Source organism: Alnus glutinosa, chromosome 1 (assembly GCF_958979055.1).
Source record: "Alnus glutinosa chromosome 1, dhAlnGlut1.1, whole genome shotgun sequence".
Classification (NCBI taxonomy): Eukaryota; Viridiplantae; Streptophyta; class Magnoliopsida; order Fagales; family Betulaceae; genus Alnus; species Alnus glutinosa.
In genome coordinates this window covers 9038529-9050682 of record NC_084886.1, presented here as the reverse complement: position 1 = coordinate 9050682, position 12154 = coordinate 9038529, and the positions used below count along the sequence as shown (strand labels likewise).

General features: G+C 35.2%; 1 protein-coding gene across 2 annotated transcripts; it reads left to right on the top strand.

Annotated features, from left to right (window-relative positions):
- The first annotated feature begins 4971 nt into the window (after positions 1-4971).
- Positions 4972-11331, top strand: LOC133870978 (uncharacterized). Of its 2 annotated transcripts, none has more exons than XM_062308306.1 (2): positions 4972-5911; positions 11062-11331. In XM_062308306.1, exon 1 carries the CDS (start codon positions 5082-5084, stop codon positions 5901-5903), a length of 822 nt encoding a protein of 273 aa, XP_062164290.1. In that variant the 5' UTR covers positions 4972-5081; the 3' UTR covers positions 5904-5911; positions 11062-11331. The 2 variants fall into 2 exon arrangements, with proteins under 2 accessions (XP_062164290.1, XP_062164282.1); XM_062308298.1 differs by having other exon boundaries at positions 4973-5911; positions 11065-11331.
- Positions 11332-12154: the final 823 nt, after the last annotated feature.

Below are 12154 nucleotides of genomic sequence, written 5' to 3'. Positions count from 1 at the left end.
ATTTGTTCTGAAAAGTGAAAATGTCGGATTGCATTGGATATTTTTCATATTAATTTTAATATTTTCTTGTAAATATTTATCATAATTGTCAGGAAGATTTTATTATTTTTCTTAAACTATTTCAATTACTATATTTTTCTTATAAATAGGCCATGTAATACAATTATATAATCAGACCATTCACTAACATTGTAGACTTTTAAGGTTGAATTACCTCAAATATTTATGTTTCTTTTTTCTATTTGCTTTCCATTTTTGTGCCTATTTTATTTTATTTTATTAAATTAATATAAAAAAAAAAAATGAGAGAACAAAAATAAGGACAAAATTTCCAAATGCTAATTCTCAATTTTTTCTGCAAATGTGTGATTACTGAAACTGAAATGATAAATATTATTCTCTCATTTTACGGATATCCTACTAGGTTGATGTGGCGGTGCCCATTAACCTTTGAATTTTTTTTTTTCTTTTAACAATGGCTTATCTAATGGCTATGGGCACTACTACATCAGTCCAATAGGATGAGAATTGGATGTGATGTGAGTGTAGTTTTTAGTATTAAGTAATGTTATGGCTCAAACGTTTGAGTGTGTGATTTTTTATTTTTTTTTATATTGTTCTTTACTATATTCAAAATTGTGAATATTGAAATATATATATATATATATTAAAAATTATATTTGAATGGTTTTAAAAATTTGAGACAAAATTAAAAAAAAAAAAAAAAAAAATGGATAAATCTCGAATAGAATTTAGATTTCAAAAATCAGCCCAAAGACGTTTTCGAAAAATTATAAAACATAATAAATAAATAAATAAACTTGAGTTACCCAAACATGCCCTTATTATATTTTTATCCCACAACTATACATTAGTAATAACGTGAAAATCTCAACCAACCATTAGATCAATCTCTAATATGTGTGTGTGTGTGTGTGTGTGTGTATGTAATGATTGATTGGAGTTGCCACGTCAATATTACAGAATAAAAATGTAATATATAGCATTAATCTTTGGCATTGCTCAACCGGAATACTTATTGAGAGTAAGTATAATGCTAGGGGCTTGTTTCGTTTCTTGAAATAGGCATATGGAATAGAATGATAATTCCATATGAATCACTATTATTTTATTTGGTTACACACAACTTTTATGAATATATATTTTCATGTGAATAACTATTCCTAGAATAATATACTATGTTTGAAAAAAACAAAAAAACAAAATTAATTATGTGGGTGGCAAAAACAGGACACGAGGTAGTGCGACCCCCACATATCAGTTTTAGTTTTTTCTTTCTAATTTTTTATTTGTTTTTTAAAAAATATATAATAAAAATAGGGTTAATGACATATTTGGTACATGTGGTTTAAAAACTTTATTTTTTGGCACCTCAGTTTCAATCCACATCACAGATGGTACCTATGTTTTGGGAAAATACAGATATCTATTTTTCTGTCAAATATTTAACGGTCTACCACGTGTCAACTCCTAAGGGTTATATATATATATATATATATATATATATAATTAAAATATTTAAAATTAAAAATTAAAAAAAATTAAAAAAATGGCCAATTTTAGCCAAGGGGGAGGCTCAGCCACCCCATTGGCCGGCCCTATGGCCAAATAAAATAAAAATTGGGAGGGTTGTGGCCCTGGGGGGTGGCCGAACTACTCCCATGGGCCAAAACCCCCCTATATTTATTTTTTTTTCCTTCTTTTTTTCTTTTTGACCATTGGGAGTGGCCGAACCACCTCTATGGGCCACAAGGGACCGGCCTAAGGGTGGCCGAACCACTCTTTTTTTTTTAAAAAAAAAAAGTTTTAATATTTTTATTTTTTAAAAAGTTTTATTAATTTTTAAATATTTTATTTTCTTTATTTTCTATTTTCTAAATTTTTTTATATTGTACCACATGTCAAGGGTTGACACGTGTCAGACCGTTAAATATTGGACGAAAAAATAGACAAAGGTATCAAGTCCGTCTTTTCCCAAAACCCATATACCATCTATGATGCGAATTAAAATTGAGGTACCAAAAAATAAAGTTTTTAAACCACATGTACCAAATATGTCTTTAACCCTAAAAAAATAAGGTGGAGTTTTCTTTCCACTCATTTTTTTTTTTTTAATGTGTATTTTAGTAATTTTGGTTAAATTACAGTAAAAATATATGTGTTGTCACCAAATTGATGAATATGAATAACTATTTCATTTCACTCACCTTCATTCCCAACAATATAATAGTCATTCTGTGTACCAAACGTGCCATAAAATACAAAGTATATACATGCAGACGGATATTAACCAACTGCACCCATTATCCGCACATGCGGATGCGATTAGCAAAAACACTAGCCTCATATGCGGATGCAAATAACAGTTTTATAATATGTGTGTGCATTTATTAACCATATTCGCATATCCTTTTATATATAATATATATTTAATATATTTCTTATATTTAATAAATTTACAAAAAAAGACGTTGTTTTGGTATTTAATACCAAAATGAAGTCGTTTTTTATTACATATAGGTTATGTTTACATTGGTTTGGTTGGTTGTGTTATTTTTTTCGTGTAATACCTAGGCACAAAAGCAAAAGCAATGTGAAATTAATATATTTTCAAAATATCAGGAATTTAAACAAAATTAAACAAGTCCAAAACACTACAAATTTGGCTAAATTATCTTCAAATATATTTTAAATAGGTCATTATAGAAACCCTAATAAGTTCTAAAAGATTAAAATATGCAAATTACCTAATATGCGGATAGCGGATAATAACGACATTTAACAATAGAGTAGATGCAATTAATAAAAACATTGTATGGATGCGGATACAGATATGTAAAAGTGATATATGCAGTTTGCGGATGCAGTTGCAGATATTACAAATAACTACATACACATCCGCATCCACATGTACGCATCTACTAAATACTACATTCACATTCCACTTTTATATTACTGAACTGATGTGTCAATGTCCATCGGTCCATATATATATATATATATTGGGCTAAATAGGGAATTGCCCCCGTGGTTTAACTCTTTTGTTTTTTTGCCAAGGCTTGCTACACAGGGGACGGTCATCCGTATGACCGTCCCCTGTGAACCTTTTTTAATATAAAAATAGTTTTTTATTAAAAAGTTGGCTTTGATGAGACTTATTTTTTTATTATATATGGGTGATGGGGGACGGATGAGTGTCCCCCATCCAGCATTTCCCTTTTTTGCCCCATGTGGTTCATTTTATATCGCAAATTGTACCTTAGCTTTGGATAAAGACGGATATGGTACCTTCGTAAAAAACTAACAATAGTCCACATGCCTCCTCTCAGATATTGACACATGTCATATGCATTAAAAAAACATTTAAAAACTTAAAATAATAATTAATTAATTAATTAAGGAGGTTTGGCAATTGGGGGTGGCCAGATCGACCCCCAAGGGCAAAAGAAAAATAAAAAATAAATAAAATTAAAGAGATTTGGCTATTGGGGGTGGTTTCGGCCACCCCCGTGTTCTCTTTGAGGGTGGCCAAACCACCTGCAAGGGCCCATGGGGGTAGTTCGGCTACCCCTAAATCGGCCATCCTCTTTTTTTTTGTTTTGTTTTTTTTTTAAAAAAGTTTTATTATTTTAAGTTTTTTTTTTTTCAAATTTTTTAATGCATATGACACATGTCAACACCTGAAAGTAGACACGTGAACTACCGTTAGTTTTTGGACGGAAGTATCATCTTCGTCATTAGTCAAAGCCAATGTACCATATGTGATACACATTGCGCAACAGATGGCAAAAAGGTGTTTATCCCTATTTTTTTTTTTAAAAAAAAACAAAGAAATATATATTACTGGTGAGCATTTTCATATCAACTCAATAAAATAGGGGTGTAATATTTAACATAACTCTTGGTGTAATGCTGTAAACTATATTTTTATTCCACATATATCTCATAATATTGATGTGGCAGTTCCAATCAATCATTAAATCAATAATTGTTAAGAAAAAAACAAATGGTTAATTAAGATTGTCATGTCAATATTATGAGAGAAAAATGTGATATAACATTACTCTTTATTATTTATTATTTGTTTTAGTAAGCAAGATTCCGGCTACTTTCACCGTATTTCAGCGGCAATGGATAGATTCCGGTTAGTTTTGCCGAAATCTAGCATAATACAACCAGATTCCGGCCAAATTGACTGGAATATGGCACAGTACGCTGGATTTCGGTCGTATTGGTCAGATTCTGACGAATTTGGCTAGAATCCAGCGACAATGGCTGAACGTCGCGAAATTCCGGCATCGGCCGAATTTCGGCCTGTTTTGCCGGGATCTGACAATTGGATACCAAAATTCAGGAACCTTCAACGGTAGATTCGGGCTACCATCAAACTTCAATGCCCGGCGATGACGGATTCTCATAAACGTGCGTGTAGGAATAAAGAATTTAAATCCAAAAAACGATTTACGGTTTTCCAAAAATTAAATAGGCTTTTATGGTCGACTGAAAAGATGTTCGTTGACCATTATTTTCGGTTGCACCAAATACCGAAAAATACAAAAAAATTTCTAAAAAATATTTTATGTTCAAACAAATGGAGCATAAGAAATAAAAGGAAATATGATCCCTTTAATTCCAAATGAAATGAATTCTATAAATTTTTTGCTCAAAATTTAAAATTTATGCATTTAATGGTGTACAAGTACATGATTTCACATTATTTAAATATTTTAAAAGACGTGTTAACATTAATTTCATATACATCATTAAATACATCAACTTTAAATTATGACCTTTAATTTTCATAGAACAAAGTGAGAAAATCCTATTCTAAAGAAAAGAGTGTGAAGAGTGGAAATAACCCGACCCGAATAAGGGGGTCGGTTCAACGAATCCGCCCATTTACCAACGGATGCGGGTCATCATTGCGAGCCCTAGCTTAACCCCAGACAGCATGAACTAAAACCCCAATCGGCGCTCTTTCGTCCATAAAGTAAAACCCTCTCCGTTTTCTCTACCATTCTTGGACCCGAGTGGAGTCACAAGCAAAAGAAGCAGTAACAATGTCGATGTCGAAGAGTTCGAAGATGCTCCAGTACATCAACTACAGGATGCGGGTCACAATCCAGGACGGGCGGCAGCTGGTGGGGAAGTTCATGGCCTTCGACCGCCACATGAATCTCGTACTCGGCGACTGCGAGGAGTTCCGCAAGCTTCCCCCGGCCAAAGGCAAGAAGCCCAGCAACGAGGAGCGCGAGGACCGCCGCACACTCGGCCTCGTCCTCCTCCGCGGAGAAGAGGTCATTTCCATGACCGTGGAGGGCCCACCACCTCCCGAGGAGTCCCGCGCCAAGGCTGTCAGCGCTGCTGCCCTGGCGGGACCCGGGATAGGCCGCGCTGCTGGAAGAGGGGTTTCTACGGCGCCGCTCATTCAGGCACAGCCTGGCCTAGCTGGGCCCGTCCGCGGCGTGGGTGGGCCTGCACCAGGTATGATGCAGCCACAACAGATGGCGCGCCCGCAGCTTTCGGCTCCGCCCATGACGTACCCGACTCCGCCAGTGATCCGGCCGCCTTCCCAGATGCCGCCACCTCCGTATCCAGGGCAGGGGCAGGCTCCTCCACCGCCTATGGTGCGGGGACCTCCACCCCCTGGGCAGTTTGGCGGGAGGCCGGGTGGGGGGATGCCGCAGCCGTTCCCTATGCAGTTTGCGCAGAGGCCAATGGGGCCACCACCGCCGGGTCAGATGATGAGAGGACCTCCGCCACCGCCTCGCCCTGGGATGCCCCCGCCACCGCCTGGTGGTGCTGTTCCCGTTTTCGGGCCTCCCCGTCCGGGCATGCCGCCTCCGCCAAACCCTCAAAATCATCAGCAGCAGCAACAGTGAGGGATTAGGTATGCTCCTCTTCTCTTTTCTGTTTGCTTTTCATTTTTTACCATATTGGAATGGTTGTGAAAGAGATTCTGCTATATTTCTTGTTCTGAATCCGTCATGTGATCTGTATATTAGGAGTTCATTTCATATGTTTTAAATGTGTATGGTTTGGGCTTCCAGAGCATCGTATTGTGCCTTTTATAAGTTTTTATGAATTGTCAGCTTGGTTCCTGGGGATGGGCTTTTAGATGATTCCATTTCCTTGTCGGTGAGGAGATAACGTAAGTTTATTGCATCTGCTGGAAAAAAGTGATGTGTTTTTGTAGCACTCACCTACTCCTGCAAAGAGCAAAAAGATAAAAGATAAACCATGCGGTAATTTTTTTGCTTTTGGTGTATATTCAAGAGAAAGTTTCTGCTTAATATTCTTTAAAAAAAAAAAAAAAAAAAAATTCTGCTTAATGTACATGCATGGAAGAAATTTGTTCTAATTGTTGGGCTCTGAGGGTGATTTAATTTTAAAATGGGATCTACATTGGCATGGGGGTTGTGTTTGCATTGTGCACAATTTCTATTGCAGTCAATTGTCTTGCAATTAAAGATGAGTGCAGGCTTAGTCAGTCCTTTAGAAAAGCTTGTATCAAGTTTCTTGATCACCTGAAGTTCATTTGAAGTAGGCACTAACCTTGTTTATTTGCTACTCAATATATATTAACTTGTCAATCCTGGCATCTAATCTTATTTATTGTATTATTTTGAGGATGTGCTTGTCATAGTACGTTAGAATGCAGGATTTGGACACATCTTATTATCCCATTTCAATTGCTTCTGTTTCTTAGGTTATAAAATGAGTTCACTGTGTTGCATTTGTAGCATTTATGCTGGTATTAAAAAAAGATTTTGATGTTTAAACCTCCTCACATTAGGATTTCAATTTATCTTGTCATAATCTCTAACATACAGTATATTTTGTTTCTTAATGCCATAAAAACCATTTAAATGTACTTATCAAAAAAAAAAAAACCATTTAAATGTCTACTAAGCAAGTGTTTACGTAGGTATGCATTATCTGTTCATGTTCTATTTAAGATGAAACATAGTTTAAATGGAAAGTTGAAGAACCATCTCATTTGCAACAGAAAATGATAATGAACTTGTTTTCTGTTTGTTTGTCCAAACTCATTTATGAATTATTTCTACTTGGTCTGGTGCCATTGATGCACTGCCATCAGTGATAGTCCTGTATGCGAGGGTCTAGATGTAACTAGTTCAAGTTGAACTAGTCAAGTTTTTAAGATGCTATTACTTATAAAAAAAAAAAAAAAAAAAATTTTAAGATGCTATTGATATCATTTAGTGGTATTTATGTAGTATGTGGCAGAAATAATGTACCATCTAAATTGAGATCAGCTGCTAATTTATTATCCATCTGGAAGGGTAAGTATAGAAATTTATTTGAATGTTTGGAGGTAAAGATGTTTTCTCTCTTGTTTCATGAATATGATGGCCCTTTGAAGTTCTTGTAAGGTGATCATCTTTGTAAGGTGAGTCTGCTGATTTGTGGATTCTGCAGATGGAGATAGCTTCTTATTCCTTTTGTGTTGGGAATTCAGCTCTGCAGTTGCAGATCTTTTCTTGTTTTGTAGAGTGCTAATATTTTATAGGAACTTGTAGAATTTTGGGTCTTTGCTGCTTTTAGTTCAGTCTAACGGAGGAGCTTAAGCATATTTTCTGTGGTTTCCCGTGATTCTCTATTTATTTATTTTTGTTGGGAGGGGGTTGGGGATCGATGTCACATGCACGTGTGCGCACACGCACTATGGAGATATGCATTTTGCTATGTAATCAAAATATAGGTTGGAGTTTTAACCCCCCCCCCCCCCCCCCCCCAATTATTTTCTCGCGGGTCACTTAAGCCAAGCTCAGACTTTATTCACCTTACCACCTAGGCTTCAATAGCTTTGGGCAAAGTCAAGACTGAGAACATTTTGCCAGTACGATCAAACATAGGAAACATTTAATCTGGAAAATTTTCTTGGAACATTTTACCTGTAAGATCAAACATTATCAAATTCATTACAATTGCAGGCCAAAAAGACACTTGCTGCCCTATGTGTAATGGTCCCCAAGAAACCATTCAACATATCCTCCTCTCCTGCCCCTTTGCAAGAATCATTTGGAGGAACGTTAGGCACTAGCACCTTTGGATCCCTTCTTATTACTGTATGGATCAAGGCTTTCCTCAGGCCTCATGCGGAGTTAGCCATTCCAAAAGTTGATGTCCATAATTTTCAAGTTATTGCAGCAGTTGCAATGGACCAAATTTGGTTGGTCTGGAACAAAAACCATTCATGAAAAAAGAAAAAATCCCCTGATGCTCTCCAAACTATCAAGCATACACGCATGGCATCCATGGATCACCTCAAAGCTTGGCAGGCTTTCGAGTTTTCCAAATAGGAATGGTTACCTCCCCCCCCCCCCCCCCCCCCCCCCCCAAGCTCTCGAAATTAATTATGATGTAGCGATTAGACCCCCATTTTTTTTACAAGTAATTCCATATCATTAAAAAGTGCAGTGAGACGTAACCCTAGTACACAAGAAGTATACAAGAGAACCCCCTAATAAGTAGAAAAAGATGAACAGGAGTTCAAAAAATCTGCAACACTAGAAACAAGCAAGCTATGATGTGCTGATATCCAAGTATATAAAGTGTTGAACATAATCTTTTGTAGCTTTATTACCAAAGTCTCTATATCTTTAGAGCTCCGAACATTCCGCTTCCTCCAAAGGCATCACATTAAACACAATGGAGCCAACCTCTATACTGCCATAATATTACCACGCCCTACCTGACTTCCCCAATTTACCAATAACTCTGTTGCCTTTTTTTTTTATTTTTTTAAGAATAATTATGATATTATTGAGAAAAAAAAAGGGTCAAAACCCTCGTACACGAATAGTGTACAAGAGGGACTTAACCCTATAAGTTGCTACAATGTAAAAAGCAAATCAAGTCAGCCAGATTTGCTGAGACAAAGTTAGGAACATTTACAAGAACCCATCCCAAGAGAGCTCTCAAAAAAGAAGATTTTAGAAAGAGCACGTTGGTCTCACTATCCTTGAAGAGACGATGATTCTTTTCTCGCCAAATCTCTTACCCTTCTAGTTATAACCCAATCAAAATCAAACATATTAAGGATAAAGTTTTACTACTCTTGCTACTTCAAAGTGAATCAACAGGTGATGAATGGACTCCTCACTCTTCTTACAAATGCAACATCACTCCACCTCCACAACATTTCTCTTTCTCAAATTATCTAGTGTCAATATTTTTCCTAACGCCACCTTTTAGTGAACGTATTGCTTACTGAAGAAGAAAATAATACATGGCAAAACATCAATTGTTTTTATTTTTTGTAAGTTTATGCCTCTTTCTCCCAAAGAGATGAAGGCATTAAAATTCAAGATGAATTGCATAGTTTGTTTTATGGAGGGTTTTTATGATGTTTCTTGAACAAGTGATCTAATATGGTCATGAGCCTTAAGAATGATGCTATGGTTTTAAACCTTTCATAGGTTGGGGCATCAATTGATTTTTGGGAAACTTCACTTAACCCCTCCTCAACTTTTATCACTTTTGCGATCTTCCCCCCAAAGTTAAAAAACTCTCAATTTAGTATATTGAACTTCAAAAAAATTGCATTTTCCCCCCTACGTTAGGATTTTCCATTAAATCCTAACGGAGGGGTGAAAAATTTCAAAAATACCCAAAATACCTATATCTTCGGATAGCATCTCATCATTGTTTGAATAGTTTTACTTATGTAGAATTTTTAGATTTATTATCTTCTCATCCCATTTATGAGCTCTCTTGAATACTTCTCGTGTATAAGGGTTGTGCCCCTCTGCGCTTTCATTGAATTGAATTGCAATTACTTAAAAAAAAAAATTGTAATTTAAGTGTGATTTTGTAATTTTATAAATTTTACAGGGTTATAAGGGTCATTTTACCATTTGACTGTCTGATTTAACCTTAAATCCTAACGGAATGGGCGAGATTGCAAAAGTAATAGAGGTTCAGGGAGATTAAGTAAAGTTTCCCCAATTTTTTAACTGTACAATGTTTCTTCTTTAGTTTTGTTTCCAAATGGTATATTTTGAAGGCATATTGTGACCTGCCTTTTTAGTTTAATTTATGTAAGTTATTTGAAGTAGTGGTGCATATAGCTTTGTTTAATTACTCTTTAATGGTACACATTCCTTGTGTGAAGTGGTAGGTTCTCATGTCACTTGTGTTTTGACAAATAGTTCCATCTTATAGAACCCGCATCACTTGTGCAATAGCTTTGCAGTCACAACTGTGGCAAGGGTACACTCTATTGAATGTTCTAAGTAAACACCAAATTTGTGTAATAGCTTTGCTGTCACAAATGTGGCAAGGGTACACTATTGAATGTTCTAAGTAAATACCAATAGCTTTATCTATCAGCTTTGCTGAATTTCTTATTTCTTTTTCGCTTTCTAGTTAGGTGTTTCCTGTTGTATACTTCTAGTGTACGTAGGGGCGCCTTACGCTTTCAATAATACTATCATTACTTATCAAAAAAAAAAAAGTAAACACCAAATTTATCCTATGTGGAAAATCGAAGAGCGATCATATATATTGGGAAATGCCACTTGATAATGTTATTATTTGGGTCCAAACTCATTTATGAATTTCTTCTTGCTGTATCATGTGTGCAAAGTCCTATAAGTTATTATGGAGTTGCATTTTGTGTTGTACTCGTGAACAATGAAGATGCTATTGCTATTACTTTGGGTACCGACAAAGCGCCTTACATAAACATATCTCAATTTGGATCACAGAGACTGATACTAATTTCTGATTTGTCTAGGACTGGGGATAGAAAATGGAAAGAACTGTTAAGTCACTAAGTCAGCATGGACCTCTTACTTGCTTTTTAGCAAAAATTAACTGTAAAATTATGAATTTACTTTTGTGGCCAGAAAAAAAGGGGAAAAAAAAAACTGTGGATAGTGAGAATGATTTACATATATTTGGTTTACCTGATTTATTTAGTCAGGTTATCATTGCAGTACTAGTTGTAGAATTCAATCTCTGATCATTTTTACATACCAAAGTTTCCAGAAATGATCTTATTCTTTGTAGCAGGGTACAGTACATGCTGTGGAGGTTTTCATTTGGATCTGTCTTTTGCAGCCGTTATATCCAGTTTCAAATTTGCTAGTGGTTTGGACTAGGGCGAATCTCTCTTTTCGAATACCTTCAGATTTTGTTTATGTTAGCTTATGATGTTGACACAGTCTGGCCTCTATGTTCGACATTAGACAAATATCATGTATTTTGTTAGTGCACATTGTCAGCTGAATTCAAATGCAAGACAATTTCATGACTGGGTATATATTAGATCTTTTGACCTCTCTCTCTCTCTCTCTCTGTCTCTCCAATAACATGATTAGTTGCATCTTATAATTATGGAATGTTTGCAATATATTCTTGAAGTGCCTTACGCAATAAGGTGCCCGTGAATAGCAGACTCTGGTCTGCTATATACTCTTGCAGGATGAGAAACGATTAGTGCTGCGCCCATTCTTTTTTAAGCTGATTAAGATGTTGAAAGTATTTTTTTGATGTTCTTTGCAGGGTTGTAAATGAATCTGAGTTGTTTACAACTCAACAGTATATACTCGGCTAGACTCATAAAAGTTTGTATTTTTATTATTGTTGATAGTATTATTTTTAACTTTGTGATGATAATATTTTAAGTTTTTTAAAATGTATAAACTTAAAATGTATATCTTTACAAAAGAGTATCTAATTATACTCCGTTTTGAAATAAAGGTACTGAACTAGCAAACGTCTTAAACTGGAGTATTCAAGTTTTCAAAAGTCTCACTTAAGGGTACTCCGTTAGGATTTGCCGTTGAATCCTAACGGAGTATTCAAAATACCCTTATTTTTTTTAGGAAAAAAAAAAAGAGAATAAAATAATGCTAGGATCTATCATCTATGTGTTATTCATAATTTACCGAAATTTGCAAAATATCAATGTCTGAATTTTTTAAAAAAATTATAATTTTTTTAAAAAATAAATAAATACAAGGGTATTTTAAAATTTTTTGCAAGATTTAATAGCAAATTCTAACGGAGTACTCTTAAGTGAGACGCTTATAAATTTGGATACCTTAGTTTGAGACGTTTGCTAATTCAATATCTTGATATCAAAACGGAGTATAATTTG

What these genes read in the sequence shown, in the direction of transcription:
- LOC133870978 (XM_062308306.1), top strand. Translation starts at nt 5,082, where the DNA reads ATGTCGATGTCGAAGAGTTCGAAGATGCTCCAGTACATCAACTACAGG.